We start from the raw sequence: 19131 nt of genomic DNA, 5'->3' as shown, positions 1-19131 counted from the left end.
TCTAAACAGGGTTTTGCAATTTGCTGAATAGCATCAACGGTCAGCGTTCCCCATTAGATACTTATCCAAAGGTTGCAAAATGAACTGACAGACTGATACCAATCTTCAAATATTGCAAAGGGTGCTGCAAAGAGGAAGGCTATAAGCTGCTCTGAATGTCGGCCTTGCACAGGACAAGACACAATGGACTTGAACTGCAGCAGGGTGAATTAGGCTAGACATCAGGAAAACTTTTCATGTGTGATGATAGTTAAGCCCTGGAATAGAGAAGCAAGGGAGACTGTGGGATCAAGAACAAGCTAGATAAATATCTGTCAAGAATGATTTTGGGATGCTTGATCCTACACAAGGATGACCAGATGAGTTTTCAAAGTTGGTTCTACAATATTGGCTCCAATTCCCAAGAGATCCTGTACTATAATCACGTGCTTGTTGCTAAATTTGGATAGGTTTTACAAAATGTGGGATAGAAAAATGGACATTAAAGCCCTGAGAGAATAAACAGCTTTTGCAGCGTAGCTGGCGTAGAGAGGGCAAGACCAGACCTGCATAGCAGTACTCATGGTGGTGGTGTCGGTGCTATCTGACCACTAGTGCTGCCCTTCCTACAGTGATATTTGCTGTCTCAAGTCTGATAAAGGGAACATGACAGGGAGGAGATGCAAGACGGGATCAGACTATGTATCTAGTCAGTTTGACACCCCTGGGATTTGCTCCTCAGCCGAGCCAGCCCTAGCCTCCTGCCTCTTCTATCCCACATGAGCCCCTGGCCAGGCAGCCCGGTCTCTCCCTGCACTTCCTTCACATCAGCTCTTGGGCCCAGATACCTTAGTGTCCAGGGACTCCTACACAGACATGGCACACAGGCCAGCCCTTTTCAAATGGCCTTGCTGCTGTAAGAGGATCGGTTCTTTACACCTGGCATCACCTGTCCCCTGCCCCCTTCACCCATTGCTCTGCTGCTTCTGCCTAGGGCAGCACACAGGTAGTAACATGATGGCTGGGCTGTTGGTCTGAGAGGTGAAGGGGCACTAGACAGGGAGGACGGGGAAGGGCAGCTGTATCCTGGGCAAAGGGGGCAGCAGGGTGGGAACAGGTAGCAATGCAGAATTACAGTTATGGAAAGCGACTGGGACGTTTCAGTGGAGGGGCCCCAGGTCCAGGAGACCCAGGAGCAGGTCAGGAAGAGCCAGAAGCACCCCCTTCTCTATGCACCGAGGTAGAAAGGACAGCTAACTCATTTTCCCAAACCTCCCAATCTTGGTGTCTTCTTGCTCTTTTCCAGATTTCAGTGATCTGTGGACAGGAGGAGGGTGAGGAAAAAGTGCAAATTGTTAGCACCACGTTTCTACAACCACGCCCTGACAGCGAGGTGGTGGAGGAGGTCCTGAGAACAATATGGGCTTCTCCCAGGCAGGGAAAGAGGATGCAGCAAAGACACCTCAGCAATGCCAAAGAGCAACATGCACAAACAAGGCAAAGTGGAACATGTACAAATGCCAAAAGGACTGGGAAATGAAGACAATGATTTTCCAAAGTATTAATAGCAAATTATGATGAACAAAATAATGAGTAAAAATTCCTAGCAAGGGATACCAAAAACTACAGCTAGCCAGGAGAAAGTCCTGTGTGCTTCCTGCATTTCCCCACATGTCAAGGACCTCCAGTTTGCAGCAGACAAGCGTAACGATCCCATGAACAGTGCTGAGCTGCATGCTTTGACTTGCCACCTTGAAAGGGGCTGCTATTCACCCCCTGCTCTTTTGAATGTCTTGTGTGTGATTCTGCATGACTCAATGTACAGGTAAAAATGAGAAAGAGAGAATGTGCTTGTGTGTCGGCATCCGTGGGTTTCAACTCTGGGACAGCTGGGAAAGGGCCAGGAAAGAGGGGCCCCAAAGTGGAGACCGAGGGCTGAGGCTGAGCAACAGCCGCCTTCCAGTGCCCCCTATACCTGAACGCGGGACATGCCGTGGGTGTGCATGTGTATCTGTGTGGGCGTGTTGCCTAAAGGTGAAGAAAATCAGCCCAACCTGAAAGAGGGAGAGGAATGACTGCCCACGGTGAAGCCATTTCCAAGCTTCATCTTGCATGAATCCACGCTCTGGCATTGCCAGCAGAGAATTTCAGCAGCAAGGGCAAATGCTTCCTCCACGGCAGCAAGAAATGAGCACCAATTTTAATTATGCCCCAAGAGTAGACGTGGAAAGTAGTTAAGTCAGACACCACTGGGAGATCTCCCTGGGGCACACACCCAGTGTCATTATAATGCAACAGCATGTTCAGATGGCACTATCTCTCTTTAGGCCTCTAGCTATCCCCATATCCTGCTTTCCCCCACTCCCTACACCAGTGCAAGCCTTGCTGGGACATCTATCAATCTATACTGCTCCCACAAAGGCTTTCCTAGCATTGACCAGAGTAAGCCTAACCAATAAACCTGACTGAACCATGAACTCCTTACTTAAGCAAAACTGCAGATCCTGAGACTTCAGCACTGACAGCATTTCAATGACACCGGATGCGGACAGTGATGAGAGCCAGCCTACATTTGACAGCCCAGAAAAGAGAGAGAGTGGAACAGAAACAGGGCCTTGTTACGCATGAATTTTAGGCAGCTCAGGGAGCTCTTAACCCCTGGGTTGTCCACACACCAACACCTGGAACTAGTTTTAAGCACACTTTAGTTGGCTTCAAGTTGTGCCACTCCAGGGCATGTTTATCTCTGATCTGTGTTATCCAGCTCACGGTCCATGAATGTGTGGACATTTTCCACACTGTCCCAGGAGACCCACTTGGGGAGGAGAGTCGACAAAGTAAAAGCTTATTGGCGCCACCAAGCTAGCTTAGCAGTAGGAGGACGAGATCACACCCCAAGCCGGTTTACGCAGCCAGCATAAGGGTTGCAAGCCTGAGATCAGGCCACCTTGGGAGGGAGGGGCTGGAAATGAAGTCTAAACAAGGAAGACTAAAACTCAGGAAGCCAGTTGAAGTCACCTGATGCAAGCGATAATCAAAGAGGTTAAATAAGAGCGTGTGCAGGAGAGTTGGCAGCAACCAGAGAGGAAACCACTGAACAGACCAGCGACTGGAGGCAGCTGCCCCAGGACCTGCACCCCATACACAGAAGGAGCAAGTGCGGGAGAGCTCGAGCAATAGACAGAGCCTTTGGGAGCCGGGTGAGAGACCTGGGTTGGTGAGTGCCCGAGTGAGATTCGTTCACTCTGAACACGGAGGATTTTGTTGTGTTAAAGCAACGACTTATTTTCCTGTTTGCACATTTCCCATGTTTCTGCCTCGGTGGGGCTGCCTCTGTTAGAGAGAGAGCATGCCGGTTTTGTTCTTGTGTAAGCTTAATCATTGTGGGGGGTGTTGAGTTAAGATGTGAACCTGCCACTCTGTCTCTTGTATGACCAGTGGTTTGGGTTGGGAGAAAAGGGCAGGACAAGGTCCCAGTGTTGCCCAGAGCAAGAGGGAGACTGGGCCCAGTACAGAACAGGGCAGAGATGGAGGCCAAAGAGGGACAGAGACCAAGGGCTGGGGGTCCATGGCACTAAAGGGCGAGACAGGGCTTGTGTCCCAAGGTTGGGAAGGACAAGGCAAGGGCTGGTGCCCAAATAAGCCAAGGTCCGGTGCAATGGACCTGAGCAAAAGGGGCCAGGTAGAGTGGTGGGGATCCCAACTAGGGAAAAGGACCGAACAGTAACACCTGGGTGGCATGGACATGGCTGTAGAGGCAGTTTGAGGCCATGGACGCAGCCTGCTGCTCTGGAGATCTCCCAGAGGCTCCTGGCACTGGCATCTGATCTCTTGTCTGATCTGCAGCCAATCTCCTGGTCACATCTGTCATGGCAGGGCCAAACCCACTGTGCTCAGCAGTAACCTCACCCATTAAAAGAGCCAGTTCCTGCCTCGAGGAGCTGGCGTGGTGGGGGGCTTTTGGCAGGGAAGGGTCTTTGGAGCTGTGCAGGGTATGAGAGAGTAGTGGGAGGGTTGTGAGAGGGGAAGGGCAAGAGGGAGTAGTCATCCTTGTCCCTTGTTGGCTCCAACCAGGTACTTGGAGCAAATCTAAGGAAGCCATGTCTCCAAGAGATGCCTGCCCTGCCCTGCTGCTCCTCCTGCTAACCCTGCCGTCAGCCTGGCCAGCCGTGGACAACAGGGAAACACCAAACCAGAAGTTTGAGAGGCAGCACGTCGACCCGTCTACTAGCCCGCCGTATAATGATGCCTACTGTAATCACAGGATGTATGTTAAGGAAATGACCTTCGGCACCTGCAAGACCCTGAACACCTTCATCCATGCGCAATCAACATCAATAAATAGCATCTGCACTGGGGAAGGGAAAAACAAACCAGGAACCAATTATTACTATAGCAACAATATCTTCCTTGTCACTGACTGCAGATTTGTAAGCGGCTCCCCACCGAAAGACTGTAAATACAAGGCTAGCTCCTCTAACCAGAAGATTTGCATTGCCTGCACTGACAACTTGCCTGTGCACTACAGCCCAGTGAGAGACTGCTTGCCATGAATCCCACACTGCTCCACAGCTTTTGCTCGCAGCGGGTCCCCAGGGCCAAAGCCTCTTAGCCTGGCCCTTTCCCTGCTCCCTCCTGGACCATGAAGCCAGATCATTCTGTGTCCCCAAATCTTAGTGTCCCCATTCCAGCTCTTCTGCTGCCATCAGGGTCTGTTGTGCGCTACACCCACCCCTTCCACCTCCTGCACCCACAGGAGGGGCCGGATCCTGGTGCAGAGCAAGTGCCCTCCTGCTGCTGAGTCCTCGGTGCTGTTACTGAGCTGAATTTCTTGCTGCTTTCTGCAATAAACTTTGGCAACTGCAAACTGACCCAGAGTGTTTGTTGGGGCTCGGGGCAGAACAAATACCCACTTGGTCTCCAGGAGCTTGTGGGGAGCATGAATCATGGGGTGGTATCAGGGCCCTTTCCTATTTAGGGTGGCATTCCCCTTCCCTGCTGCCCCAAGGGGAAGGAGGGGAAGAAGGAAGATCTCTTCTTGTCTTGGTAGCCATCTCCGCAGGCATCTTTCTCTTCTTCTGCATGGAGCCTAGGCCCTGGGCAGGTGCAGCATTCGCTTCAAAAGCAACAAATGCTTCAAAAAGTGAGTGAGCAGACAGCAAGCCCTAAGAAGCCCTCCAGAAAGGGCCACAGTGCTCCAAAAAATGAGCCCGGCTCAAGAAACTATTGTTAGCCTTTGGTTGTTGAAGCACTTCCAGTCATATCTGCACGCTGCACAAGGTGTCCTGGGAGGTTGCTCAGGTCTTGGGCATCCCGCAGCGAGCGGCTCTCCCCGACCTCCGCAGGGCAGTGGGGCAGGACAGGGGGAAGACTGGGGTGGGCAGCAAAGCAGGGCGCTCCAGGGTGCCTGGCAGTTTTGCAGCTGGAGAGCAGGAATAGCTACGTGCATCTCTGACTCGGGTCCCTGGCCCCCCAGGGTGGGGTGCTCAATAATCCCCACGGTTTTCTGACCTGACACTTCTGCTTCATCGCACTTGGAAGGCAGCTCCTAAGTTCGACTGCGTTCTGCGTTATTCCACTTGGGAAACGTGCACGTTGAAACACCCTTAAATGTTGGTTTTCCTGCTACCTGACATTGCCTTCTTGTTTGAAAATGCAATTTAGTTTCATTTTGAGTGGAAATTTAAGGCACAAATATTGAATAGTTTTTGCAAACCTTTGTTTGTGTCATTGTAAAATCAGTTGTGCTTTGCACTGACCATTCATTTTTCTTCATTTGAAATTTCTAGCGGAGGGCATGGACCTCTTCCTCAGATCTCTTGAGCACGTTTCAACATGGTCCATGGTAGATCCCCGATAGCTCTCAGCCCCCAGCTTTGCCTATGGCAGGGGAGGGGGTTTGGGGAGTTTGGTGGCATGATGCCATTGCCTTGTAGTTGTGCAACAAGGTTCATTGTGTAATTTTTGGAATATGTTAGCTAAGGAGTTACATATCAGGGGTGCATTACTGCCCACCGCAGCAGGTAAGGGGGGAAGAGGAAGGAGAATGGGGGTGCAGATCAAGGCCCCCATGCTGAGGGTGGGTGTGAAGCAGAGAAAGGGGTGGGCGCGGGGATGAATGGTGCCCCCGGGGCAGGTCGCGGGATGCTCGGAGCCCGGGAGGCTTGCCCAGGGGTGCAGGGGGCGCGCACCTCAGCACAGCCCCGGGGGGGCACATGCCCCCAGATCTGTGCACGGGGCAGAGACAGGCTGCTGCTGCGGGCTGTACAGGACTTCAGTTAGATCAGTCTTGTCAGGCCTGATCTGTTAGCCCACATCACAAATAGGGTTAACTTTGGTCTATAAATGGGCAACCTGATCCACCAAACTTCCTGAACTTCTGCAAAGTTCATACTTCGATCCCTAGTTAGGTCAATCAAGTTGAAGGTCTGCACCCGAGTGAACTAAGTTAGATTGGGTGGCCATTTTTAACCCAATCTAACCTCCCTGAACATCTGTACCTAGCCTGTGTGCCTGGGAGAGCCCCAGCTCCTGGTTAACACGTGGTAGCACCTATGCCCTGACTTCAGCAGCAATGCCCACCTCACTGCCCACACAACCCCCCAAAAGCAGGACGCCCCAACCAAGCAGACACACGCTCCCCAACCTACCAGGCTTCGCCCCCTCTCTCTCTCTGCCGTGTTCAGGACAGAAGCCACAACAGCCACAGGAACCAGGAACAGAATTTATTTACAGAAATCGTGCGTGTGCACACACATGCATGTGTAGCAGCTTGCTCTTAGTTTGTGCCGGGCCTCAGGCACCCAAAGCAAAACATAGAAAATATACGGGGCAGAGTACACCCATGGTTTGCGTTTGGAGATGTTACCCTTCCCCAAGGGCTTTTCGAGATTGCCTCCAGGACCTGGGTGGCCGCGACTTGGACTGGTGGTGATGAGTCCTTTTCCAGAGACCTCAGAGCTGGAAGGAGAGAGGAGACGTTCATGAACAGACCACTCGTGCTAGCAGCGCCACAGGCGGGTCATCCCTGGGCATTGGGGCTCAGGAGTGATGTGGGGTGGGCAGTGCACAATGCATGCAGACGTGCGGTCTCTCGGGGTCCTGCAGCCTCTCGGCTTCTTCTGGGCTCCAGAAGGGAAGGGCAGGGGCTGGATTTCTGACTTACAGCTCTGCAAGTGGGCGATGTTCAGCCACCTGGTAGTCCCTGGGCTGCTGTACTCCAGCATGATGCCTAAACACACAGCAGGGACAACCGATCAGCTTCCCCCGGTTGGGGTGCAAGGAGAACTCAGCCCCGAGGCAGGTCGCTGGTTCCCCTGTGCTGTGTTTGCCATCGCAGGCGGTTACAACCAACACACTCCCTGCACGCTGCGGCCCAGTAGGTCCCTGCCCCATCCCATTTGCCTCCCCCATGAAGTGGTGCCGAGCAATCCTGAGCCGTGCCGGGTGACCACGTCCCAGACACGTCTCCATCACTCAGGATGACTGAACCACGGCCCAGGGCTTCTCTGCCATCACCCCCAGCCCTGCTGTCTGGTTCAGTCCCCCTCCACACCAGCCGTGCAACACTGGGAGCATCATGATTTCCCAATGCTTTCTGAGGAGCCTGAGGCACGGTTTGATTTGCAGCCCGATCCTGCTCAGCAACAGCTTTCCCATTCCTCGTGGGGGTGGGGGAAACGCACGGGGACCAGGCATCCTCTCTCACCGGTAAAATGTATTGCTGCTGCCCGGATCTCTGGCCAGGAGCTGGTGTAGTACCTCCTGGTCCTGTAGCACAGACCCTCCAGGAGTGCCGGTTTTTCTTTGACCTGGGGGGACCAAGGACACATGAGCTCCCGGTGGTGAGAAGACCTCCCGCACCACATGCTGATGCAGATCAGGAGGAAACAGGAGCACCAAGGAGCAATCTTGGCCTGTCCCGTGCCCCGTGGTCCTGGACCTGGACCTTGCAGGCATTGGCACTGCGCCCCGGTTCCCCCGCTCCATCCTACAAAGAGCCCTGCCCTCCCTCACCTCCTGCCGCTCACAAACTCACTCACCAAGTGCCTGCAAAGGTCTCGCAGCAGGACGTTGACCCGCACCTCTCCTGACCCCTGCACATAAAAGGCCAGGACTCCCTGCACCCTCCTGAGCCCCAGGTAAGGGCAGCAGAGGCCCACAGCTCTTCTGCACTCCTGAAAAACACGGTCACACCAGGTCTGGACTCCCTGCTGACTGCTGAGCAGAGCCCAAGGCTTGCCTCTTGCCCCACGACTGTGCCCAGGCCAGGAGCAGGAGGGGCTGGCCAGGAGGAGTCTGGCACTAGGCACAGAGGAGAGGCGGTGGGCAAAGGGAGGACTTCTCCTGCCTTTCAGGTGCCACCTGCAGCTGACCCCCATCTCCCGCTCAGTAAACCATGCGGGGAGACTTCCTGCCTGCACAGGGGGTCAGATGTGCAACCTGCCCTGGACCTGGGAGGCAGCCCCAAGCTCAAGGAGGTGCCTGCATGGAGCCACCCCAGTGGGAAGGGGATGGCCACCACAGGATGCAGGAATGGCAGAGCTGCCCTGGGGCTGGACGGGGGAGACCTGGGGGGACTGAGGACACCAGTGTCACCGGTCCTTACCTTGGCCACCTCCTTGTTGGGGTCCTGCAGGTGCAGCAGCAGCGCTGCCCAGCTCTGCCGCACCTGGGTTTTATACCAAGCGTGCCATCTTTTTCTGAGGCACCCTGCCAAGGTGGTGAACAGGGCAAATGAGGCTTTGCGCAGGGCATCATCCTTCTGTGGACAAGAAACCCCAGTGGGGTCACAACCAAACCTCTATCTCATGGGCTTGCTTTTCTTCCTGAGAACTCATTTCTTCCACAACAGTTAAAATCTTCCAGTTTGGACTGGAGCAAGGGGCAGCAAGTGCATCCCCTCCCCGACAGGGCCCACAACGAAGAGCAATCGAATGGGGATGGGGAGCGGTGCTCACTCACGTGGTCGAAAAAGGCCCTGACGTGTGTCCCCACAGCCAAAATGACGGGCCCTGTACTGGTCCCTAACTGGCTGAGGACCTTGGCCAGAGATATCATGCCCTCTGTCATTAGCTTATCTGAAGATGGCACGAAGGAGGCTTGGACCAGGGTGTCCAGGATGAGGGTCCGGTGGTGTTTCAGCTGGACAAACACAAGATATGACACACGGATCAGTGCCTACGCTCCTCACCTCTGGGGGCCCCATTATTCCCAGAGCATTCAGGACTTCATCTGTCCAAGCAAGCCCCCGCAGCTACATTCCCGTATGCCTGTGAGATGCAAAGCACCCACTTCTGCACCAAAAGTACACTCGTCACCCCAACGGTCCGTAGAGACACCGTAGGGGCGAGAGAACAACACTGGATATATGTCGGGGAGTTGTGCACCCTTTCAGCCCTGCCTCATTGTCTGGTCTCTACGGTAAAGCTCTGGTCCAGAGAGGGCAGAGGGATTTTGACCTCACCTGCTTAGGGGCACCATGTGCCACGTTCCCCAAGGCCCTGGATGCCATCTGCCGAACGGCGTAATTGCCGTCCTTGGCTCGTTCCGCCAGCAGAAGAAGGGCTGGGTTCAGCAGCTCCTCGTCCTGAATGGACGGGTCACTCGTAAGCTAAAAGAAACCAATGCATGCATGAGATCCAGCACAGTCATTGCCAAGAGCCCAGCCCTGCAGCAGAAAGGTATCCCGTGCCAGAGCAGAGTCCCACACTACACCACGAGGAAGAGCCTCAGCCCGTGGTGCTCTCCTGTTGGACGTGGGCATGCTTGTCTGCTTAGATCCAGGGCAAGCATCAAGACAGGGGCCTAGTGTGAGCGGGAGAGGTGGCGCCGATGCGAGTAGATGGGGGCACTGCTTGGTTGAGAGCAGCGTCTTCCTGGGATGCTGGGTGCTTATAGAGGATGCACTAGTTAGGACCAAGCTCGGAGCTGCTGGCTAGAAAGAGGGCGCGGTAAGGAAATCCCTCTCCTTGTCACGTGGCAGAAGTGGTGAGGCGTGGGCAAGGGCACAAGAGAAACCTCTCAAGTTATTCCAGTGATCCTCCCTCCTAGGAAGGGGCTGGGGCACTTCCCAGGGAAAGAGCACAGCAACCAGCCACCTTTCCATCCAACTGCTCATTCTCTACGGGGCCTTACCTGGCTGAGGAAGGCTGTCCCTGTGAGCCTCAGCTTTGGTGACGCAGCCCGCACCCATTTGAGGATCTCCTTGATGAAATTTGGCGTTACCATGCCCGACGGCAGCAGAGCCCTGCAAGAGAAACCCCTGGCTGTGGGACCGGCTGGGCACTGCCAGCGCTCGGTTGCTCGGAGGTGGCAGCTCTCATCTCTTGGGGCACAAGCTCCCTGTCCCCAGCCCCACGCGACCCTGCAGCTTCAGCACAGAAAGTGCCCCCTCCGCCGCTCTCCCCTCTGCCTAGAGCGCAGATGCAAGGCAGCCTGCCTCTTACCTGGCCAGCTGGCACACCCCCTCGTGGTGTGTCTCTGGGCACTCGAGCAAGGGCCACGTTCCCTCCTTGCACAGGGATGCGGCCACACTTTCCCCTATGCCCTTTGAAATGGCGCAGGCCAGGGCCTCCATGGAAAGCCTGGGGAAAGAGAAGGCCACGTGGACAGGCTGTAAGGAGGTGCTGCAGCCGGAGCAGGACCAAAACTCCCTGTCACTTGGGAGGTGCGTTACTCAGACACTTATACACACCCAGCCAAGTGCGGTGCGATACCCGTGTGCCTGGCCCCCCAAAGGGAGAAAAGGCCCTGTCTGCCCACAGCTGCAGCTGTAGGGATGACAAAGGTCTCCAAACTGGTTGCTACTTCTGCTCTCCAAGCCTTCCCGATGGCTAAGGCAGACAGCTCAGATCAAACCGATGCTGCCATTGTTTCTCATGCCTTTGTCCCCTGGCAGGGACAGGGTGGGCTGGGCTTTGCACACATCAATGCTGGAAGCCAGAAGGCAAGCATGGAGGCTTTCCCAAGCCCAGAGGAGGTCAGATGGGAGGATCAAACAGCCGTAACATGTCAGACTCAGCCCTTGGCAGACAAGCCCCGTGTCTTTCAGCTGCCAGGACCAAGACAGCTCAGCACAGCCCTTGGCAAGGAGACATCACCCTGCAGGCAGCGGGCCTGAAGTGAGGCCAAACATGTGACAGCAGTCTGAGCCTGCCCCTCACCTGCAAGGGTTGCCCACTACGTGGACTTGGCCATCCGTTATGCTGCTCAGGCTCCCGCCGGGCGCTGGCATTTTTTGCCCCACAGTGTGGCTTGTTTGCTCCACAAGAGCACGCAGCATGGCTGAGAGCATGTCCCTCAGCACTTGGCCACACTGCAGGGTGCTGATAATCTCCAAAGCAGCACAGGTTGCCTGAAGGGAGAGAGAGGACCAGAGTCAGCCCGGGGAAGACATCTGGAAATCCACAACTCCAAGTCCAAAGGTCTCTTCCTCACATCCAGGAGAGCACAGGACAGCCCGGGGAGCACCTCCCTTAGCAATTGGCTCTCCTCCCAGTCACATCCCTTCCCAGTCAATCCCTTCCCAGTCACATCCATGCACACCTGGGGCTGTGCTCTCACTTACTGCCAGTGGCTCAAATGCTGCGGTGAGTGAGCTGCTCTCCGTCTCAGCCCGATGGTCCAGCTTGGCGAGGAGCAAATGCAGCACATGGACGGAGAAATCATCGCCTCCACCCACCGCCCGCCACAATTCAGAGGTGTCACTGCAAGTTAATCCGAATTACAGATGAGCTGCGGATACTCTGGTGATGTCATGAAGCAATAGGGCATTGAAGCAAAGATCAAGGGTGCTGATGGGGTAGGACAGGGTTGGGTCGCAGTGATTCCTCTGCCAATGCCATTAGGCACAAGCCTGGCATTTCCTACACAAACCCACCAGGACATGGCTCTCCGGAAGTCATCCCAAGGGATCTGCACCTGGCTTGACCCCCTACGGGCTTTTCCAGGCTGTGGGATCTGCGTGTCCCTCGGTACAGGAGGTGGGGAGTGGCAAGTACCTGTCTATGGGCAGAGGTCTACAAAGCAGGCTGCTGGTGACGGCCTGTACGTGGAAGCCTGCTAGACTGGCCACAGCTTCCAGCAGGCAGCTCTTCATGCACCCTTCCTGCATAGCTGGCATGTGCATCGTTATGGTGCCCAGGATGTCCGGCACCTGCAGGGAAAAGAAGAAGAACAAGGGCCCTTGCTCACTCGCCAGCACAAGACAAACCAATCCCTCCCACGCTTGGAAAGATGCTGCCATCTGAGCTATCCCTCGCTTTAAGGGACTAGTGTCCAGACACTGCCACCTCAGGGTGATCCATAGCAATGAGCACGTCCCTATGCCCCTGCCCGGGGTGAAAGTGGGCGCTGCTACACATGCGCCGACACCCACCAACCCACAACCCTCAGCCCCTCATGCACCCATGTGCACACACCTACAACCTAATGGCATGTGCCACCTGGGACCTATTTCTGCCTGCCTTAGCCTCGCACAAGCACCCCAACCAATATCAATATCTGGGAGCTGATTTAAGATGCTCATTTTGGCCTTTTGCCTGTGGGGGTGCTCAGGTGAGGACCAACAAGCACCACCAACTTCACACCCCCTGATCCGCGCATCCCCATCTCAGGCTAGCAAGGGAAATGGCCCTTGCTTCATGCCCAGGGATCAGCGGTAAGATCGCTGTCCACACAGCATGAAAGCAGCATTTGAAAAGCATGAAGCAAATGCAGAAATCCTCCTCAGCTTCAACTTCACCTCCTTCAGCAAGGCCTCTCCATGTTCCTTGATAATGCTGAGGAGCCAATGTCCTCCTGCTGTGACACATGTGGGGCTGGCTCTCAGCATGCCATTCAGCACGGTCTCCATAAACTCATGGGTCTGGCTTGATGGAAAATATTTTCCAAGGACCTGGAGACAAATTGAAAGAAGGGAAACTGCGCTGAAGTTCTTCTCCAGGTGAGACAACTGGAGAAGACCTAAGAGCTGCTGCTGAACGACGGTTCATGAGCAGGTGCTGCAGGAGGGATCTAGCTCATCATTGGGAATGGCAGCTACCCCAGAGCTCAAGGCTGATGTTAAAGAGTCGTGCTGTGCAGAAGCCTCTGCCCTATGGCAGCGTGGTGTACGTGCAAGAGGCAAACCCTGAGCTTAAATGTTGCTTCCGTTTTCAATGGAGAGAGCCTCATTTGACAACACCAAATGATCCCAGCCAAGCTGCGCCCCAGGATATGTCGAAGCAGGCACAGAAGGTGACCGAGTCCTGGTTATAGCTCTCATTTGGGTGCTGTACTGACACAGGTTTCTTCTTGTGTGCAAGGACAGAAGTATCTATAAAACTTTCTAATCTAGCTCTGACTTCTTCTTTCTACCATGCACAAGGGGAAACAGCAGCAGGCAGTGGATGAACAATAATTGCCCCCAATGCCTCGCCCATGCACTCCACAGAAAGAGGTAAACCGTGTGAGCAAAGGAGTGGACAGTGAACGACGCCCGGTCCCCAGAGTCCCCACACCAGCCTCTTGAGACACTCACCTTGGCCATGCGGGAGGATGCGGCAAGCACAGTCTCGGGGGTGGAGGCTTTCAGCTCCTCCCGGATCCCCCTCAGCTCCTCCTCCGCTGCATCCATGCCCATGGACTGATCTGGAATAAAAATAAAGAGGATGGAGGGCTGTAATGATATCTGATACGGTACCTTGGCTCCATGGAGGACCCATGTGCAATGTCATGGGCAGTGCGGTCCAAGGGTGACGTCTGAGGTCTGAGCTGCTTCAGGGGGGCGGAGGTGCGGTGGGATCAGAGCTGCTACAAGCCTCTCCCCACGCAACTCTCCTCTCCCAGGAGGTCATCCCAGGGCCAGTCATGGGTCTTTTGAGATAACTTTAGACTAGCAGCGAATTGACAGAGAAGAGCAGCGTTTCCAGATGGAGAAAAGGGGCAGAGTTACTCGCACCTACTCCGAGTGCCCTCACCTTGTATGGGGAGGAGGCAGGCAATGCAGTCAGCAGCCCACAGCCAGGATGTGGTGAGAGAGGCATAGGTGTAGGGCGCCAGCAGCCCCAGCAGGAACCCAGTTTTTCCGAAGGGCTCTTGCAGCTGAGAAAGGAGGAGAAAGACCTGAATGAAATGTGCCTGGGTCTGCCTGGAGTGACATTCAAGTTTCTGGTCCTGGGAAGGTGAGAACAGGAATGCATCCCTGTCTGCTAGGCAAGATGTCTGGGTCTCAGGGGTAGGCTGCCACAACAACACCAAGACAAGAGAGAGTTAGCCCATACTTACTCTGCAGTAGACGGCCTCTCGGCGGGCAGCAAGCAGCTGGGCGCTGCCTTGCAAGGCCCTGTCCCTCTCCCACTCCTTGTCAACTGAAAGCCATGGCTCAAGAAGCTGTCGGGAGAGCAGACTACTGTCAGAGGCACCTCCAAAACAGCTCAGATGAACCATTTCAACTGCAGACATCACCATTGCCCCTGACATCCCTCCAAGCAACCTGATCCTTTCACCCTCTGGACACATCCCAGGGGGACCGTCATTGCCCTGAAGCCGCAGGACCTGTGCAGTGACCCTGGCACAACAAGGGGCAGCTACGAGGCATGTCAATGGGATGCCTGCCCATACCCCCAAGGACACCTCTCATTTGCCCTGCTGAAGGAAACCTTCCTCCTTGTCTCTTGGGCCCATCCCTGCTTTCCCAGAAAAGAGAGCTCTGCCTGCTCCTGCTGGCTACTCACGTGGAACATCTCCATGACCCAGCTCTCAGTGGGGTCTTCTTCAAGGAGGCCCCTCATGAGCTTGCCCAAGGCCTGCATGGACAACTCGTGCAAGGACTGCAAGCGGGAGACAGAAGAGGGAAGCTGGATCGTGTTCACAAACCCCAGACCCCTTTGGGGAGGCCAGGGGTGACTGCCAGGCCCAGGGCCGGCTGGGGATCATGCCAGTGGTCCCAGCAGGCGATGCCACAAATCGGCTCTTTAGGCGTACCTGTATTTGCAATGAGTCCTGAGCTGTCTCCCCCTCCTGTGTCAGGTGCTGCACAGCTGGGAGAGGTACCAGGCACCTGAGGCAGGTTTCAAGCAGGCTTCTGTTTGCATCCCGATTCAGGGAGGGTTTCACCTTGCTGGCAGGAGACAGAGAGGAAGAAAAGCCCTCCGTCACACTGGAAAGTGGGTCTAGTGCTCAGATACGATCTGAACCTGGAACCCGAAATCCAGACACCCCTGGACATGGTGGCTGAGAAGCTCTTGCACTGCCCACCACTCCTACTTGTCCCACCACCACCTCCAGGTCTTTCCATCCAACTCCCCAAGTGGACCAAACACATTGCAACCCCCTGAACCCCGCTGCAGGCAGGGCAGCCTGTGTCTGGAGCCCTGCATGTGTCTCTCAGCTCCACATCTGGCAGGAAGAGCACCCCAGGGTGAAGCAAGGAGCTCATCTCTGAGCAGGGCATCCCAGCGCTGAGAGCCAGGGCACGAATCGCCTACCTCAGGTGCTTAATGGCAAGCATGGCCGTGAGGCGAACAGGAGAGGCCAGGGAATCCATCGGTTCCTCTTTTATGAAGTCCTAAAAGGCATTAGCAGAGATGTGACTCAGGGGAAGATGGATGTGGAAAGCAGTCTGCCTCCACAAAAGAGCCACTCCCAGGAAAACCAGTCCCGCTAGGTTCCCCCCAGGTCCTTTGCAGTTTGGGCCCCCGGCCTCCTCCCCACTCACCAGCATGTACCCCAGCAGCTCCTCTTTGTACGTGAACTGGAAGCTCTGGGAGCCGTCAGCGTCCTGGATGGCACGGCTGATCTCAGTGACTGACCGGATGAGGGTCAGCTTTAAGTCCAGGTCCTGAATTTCATGGAGAAACGACAAAGAGATGGGGATGAGGAGTGGAGAAGAACCGAGGTCTAGAAGGCAGCCTCCTTTGCACCCCTGAGAGATGTCTACAAGCCCCAGAAAGCCCCAGATCCACACCCGTCTCAGACAAGGTGCATGGCAGTGTAGGGGCTCCCGTCTGGGGTAGGTAATCGTGCCTCAGTGACGCAGGGAGTTAGGGGCTGGGAAGTGCATGAGCAGATGTGGGCTCATTGAACATTTACCTTATTGAGGATGGTGATGCCAAGCACCTGGGAAATAAAATGCAAAACTACCATCAGCACCTGGGACGGCCCCAGAGCGCAGCACACTGCTGGGTCCAAACAGCGGCCGGGCTGGGGAGCGCAGAGCAGCGCAGGGGCATGAATGCACAACCCCTGCCAGAGCAGGACAGGTTGTGAGGAGTGTCTAGCCCAGCACTCTCCATACGTGGGTCCTTCCCCCTGCCCATCACCCCAGGAGCATGAACGCGGATGCTCCTCACAGGCAGGAGTTCAGGGGCATCAGAGCATCCGAGCCGTCCAGGCACCCCGGTGCAGAGCAGACATCAGTCCCACGGCAGGCCTGTTCCTACCACGCTGCACTCCAAGGCTCCTACCTGGCAGCTGCTCATGTAGTGCTGCAGGACCCTCCTGGTGATGTCACGCTCCACGCGGGGGAGCAGCTGTGTTTGGGGGGCATGCACAGCAATTTGGCTGTAGGCCACGATCAAGGCCCTGTGGGTCCTGCCTCTTCTCCCCTGGTGAAAGTCCTGCAGGGGTGACACGACACTCGCACCAGGGCTTCCCATGCCCTCTGCCCCCAAGTAGGAATCACTACTGACCAAGAAGCTGCCCCAGCAGTGGTACCAGCTCTCCCTGCCAGCCCCATGAGACCCACAGCTCTCACAGCACCATCCCCAGTGCTTTGTTTTGGATGCCCCCAGGCCTCATCATGTCCATCCTGCACCCAGGTGGCTCGGCAAAGAGAGCTGGCGTGCTACGCTGAGACACGGAGGTGCAGGCAGGGGCGTGCGAGAGTTGGTGACCTCCGGGAAGTGGGGCAGCAGGCCTGGCGGTGGGGCAGGGGGTGGGAGTGCAGTCCTGGGTCCCAGCCCCTGCTCCAGGGCCACCTCGGGCATTTGGCCATAACAAGTCCCTGGGCACAATGCATTGGGAGGGCCGGTGTGGAGGAGGTGGCCCTGCCTGCTGTGCTGGGTGCAGAAGCTGAGCCCCATTTTCCAGCAAGCACGTAGGTGCCTTTCGACTCCCCAGCACCTGCCCAGGGAGCTGGGTGTGCACGCGGGCTATGCACTTGGAGCTGGTACTTTCAGGCTGGGCAGTAGGACTCGTGTCTCCTCTCCCACAGCTAACGGAAAGAGGTGAAAACTACACAGTCTCCTTCTCTGGGTGAACAAGAGATGTAGTTGCCTCCAGGCCCAAAAGGGGCTCTTTGAATGCTGACGCATTAACCTGAGGCATAAAAAATGTGACTAGTGCAAACTGCGCTCCCCGCCGTCTCAGCAGACCTCTGATGTGGAGCACATCCCCTGGGAGAGGGTGCCACTGCCAAGCTGCTCTTCTCCAGGGTTTGTAGGGGAGGAAGCCGGAGAAAGCCCCCAGCTCCATTACCTGCAGGAGGCTGATGATCCCAGACACCTGCACTTTACTTATGGCAGCACCAAAGTCCTCCAGGGTGCTCAGGGTGAGGTCCAGGTGGCCCTTGGCTGAGAAAGCCAGGATGCTCACGACTTGCTGAAACCCAAGAAATGCATTGGTGAGTGGGTCTGACCCGACCCGAGCATCCTCCCCATGTCCCATTGATGCTACAATGCGAACCTGACCTGGAGCAAGCAAGGGGGCTGTGCGAGGGGAAGGCCAAGGGAAAGCCGTGTAGCAAACCGGCAACAGAGAGGTGAGGACACGGGGGGGAGTCAGGGAAGACCTGGCTGTGTCTGGACAGAACAGGGCCCTCACCTCTCTCTCCGAAGCGTCCATGTAATCTGTGTCCTTCAGAAATTTCTGGAGCTGGGATTTCACGTAGGCAACATCCTGGCAAGAGGCCAGCGTGGTACCAAGTGCCTTATATAGGAAAGTCTGAAGGAAGGAGACCAACATCACCAAAGAGCTGGGAACACAGCAGCCTGCTACTTGGGACAAGAGCAGCCCAGAAACAGCCCGTCCCCAGGAAGGACCAAGAGAGCCCAGCCCCAGCACCCAGCACCCAGCAACTGCCCCACTCTGTGCAGGGAACTGGCAACTAACGGCAGGGGCAGCCCCTCCGAGCAGCTCCCTTTGGGGCAGTCAAGTGGGTAGAGGACCAAGGACCATGCCTTGGATCAAGAAAATAGATTGGAAAAGCACAAACTCTGCAGTGTCCTGTTCAGGAACTGAGGGCCCGAGTGAAAGGAAGCAAAGGGACGGGTGCATGGGCTGAGTCGTCTTCCTCCTCCTCTGCTGTGCCCTTTCTAACACCCAAGAGGCCCCGAGCAAGGCCTTGTCCCCTTCCACTTGAGCTCAAAGACACTATGGAAAGGCTGGACGATCCCAAATGACAACTCTGGACGTCAAGCCAGACTCAAGGAGACTGGCAAACCTTCCAAGTTGGACTCCTCCTGCCTTATTAACACTCAGCACCTCATTTCCCTGAGCTTTGAGGGAACCCCCCCTTCCCAGACAGCCCTCCATGGTTTGCCTGGCTGCCGTAACAGCTCTGCGAGCCGTCCTGTACCTTCAGCAGCAGGTGCTCCCACCACACGTTGTCCTGGCAGGTCTGAGCAGTTCCTGAAAGTGGGAGGCAAACAAGAAGGATGTCACTTCTGTCGGCACTGAAGAAGAGTCCCAGGTGTCTCCCTGGGCATCCCTTCTGTGGAAGCTCCTGCATCCGCACCCTGGCACCTCCTGAGTCCCAAAGTCACGGGCCTTGCCCCCCCATGCTCAATGGGTCCAGCACACATCATGCTAACAGGCCTGGGAGTTGTGCACAGCCAGTCCCTGCAGAAGTGGCCGTAGGAGGAATGGAGGGTGCTCAGCACCTGGCGGACATGCTCAGCGCAGCTCGGCACAGGGCTGGGATTTGCAGAAGGGCAAAGTGCACAGAGTTTGCACTGGGGGAGCCCTCCCCTGGGTCCCATCAGCCTCAATGCTGTCTGGCCCCTGGGTTCGTCCCCTGCGACAAAGAGCAGAAGCTTTCAAGCATGTGGCGCTGCGGCAGGGGAATGGCACCACAGGGCGCTCCCCCCCGGGTTGTTACCTTCCATAGTCATGAGCAGGATGGGGATCTTGATCCTCCACTGCTCCCCAACAGCACGGTGGATTGTGCGG

At 55.8% G+C, this 19131-nt stretch overlaps 1 protein-coding gene and 1 long non-coding RNA gene across 2 annotated transcripts; one reads left to right on the top strand and one right to left on the bottom strand.

Moving 5' to 3' along the window:
• Positions 1-2983: 2983 nt before the first annotated feature.
• On the top strand, positions 2984-4846 carry LOC132251698 (uncharacterized). The gene is made up of 2 exons (XR_009463643.1): positions 2984-3179; positions 4054-4846. It is a non-coding gene; the product is annotated as an uncharacterized LOC132251698 (long non-coding RNA).
• A 1852-nt stretch (positions 4847-6698) lies between these two features.
• On the bottom strand, positions 6699-18085 carry LOC132251884 (maestro heat-like repeat-containing protein family member 2B). The gene is made up of 24 exons (XM_059731805.1): positions 17785-18085; positions 17440-17562; positions 16428-16580; positions 16054-16080; positions 15680-15802; positions 15450-15529; positions 14947-15082; positions 14697-14792; positions 14248-14352; positions 13941-14064; positions 13502-13668; positions 12725-12877; positions 11982-12136; positions 11549-11687; positions 11145-11335; positions 10428-10565; positions 10117-10228; positions 9446-9592; positions 8944-9123; positions 8588-8743; positions 8022-8156; positions 7688-7790; positions 7145-7210; positions 6699-6939 (listed from the first exon to the last, which is right to left on the bottom strand). The coding sequence occupies exons 1-24, from the start codon at positions 17923-17925 to the stop codon at positions 6758-6760; spliced, it is 3132 nt and encodes a 1043-aa protein (XP_059587788.1). The 5' UTR covers positions 17926-18085; the 3' UTR covers positions 6699-6757.
• Positions 18086-19131: the final 1046 nt, after the last annotated feature.

The sequence above is a fragment of the Alligator mississippiensis genome, chromosome 7 (assembly GCF_030867095.1).
Source record: "Alligator mississippiensis isolate rAllMis1 chromosome 7, rAllMis1, whole genome shotgun sequence".
Lineage (NCBI taxonomy): Eukaryota > Metazoa > Chordata > Crocodylia > Alligatoridae > Alligator > Alligator mississippiensis.
Note: the sequence above shows the minus strand (reverse complement) of the source record. Positions and strands in the feature narration are given on the sequence as shown.

What these genes read in the sequence shown, in the direction of transcription:
- LOC132251884 (XM_059731805.1), bottom strand. Translation starts at nt 17,925, where the DNA reads ATGTTGGTCTCCTTCCTTCAGACTTTCCTATATAAGGCACTTGGTACC. An exon ending in AGACCTCTGCCCATAGACAG is followed by an intron (nt 11,688 to 11,981) that starts GTACTTGCCACT and finishes ATTAACTTGCAG; the next exon opens with TGACACCTCTGAATTGTGGC. An exon ending in CAGCATTTGAGCCACTGGCA is followed by an intron (nt 11,336 to 11,548) that starts GTAAGTGAGAGC and finishes CTCTCCCTTCAG; the next exon opens with GCAACCTGTGCTGCTTTGGA.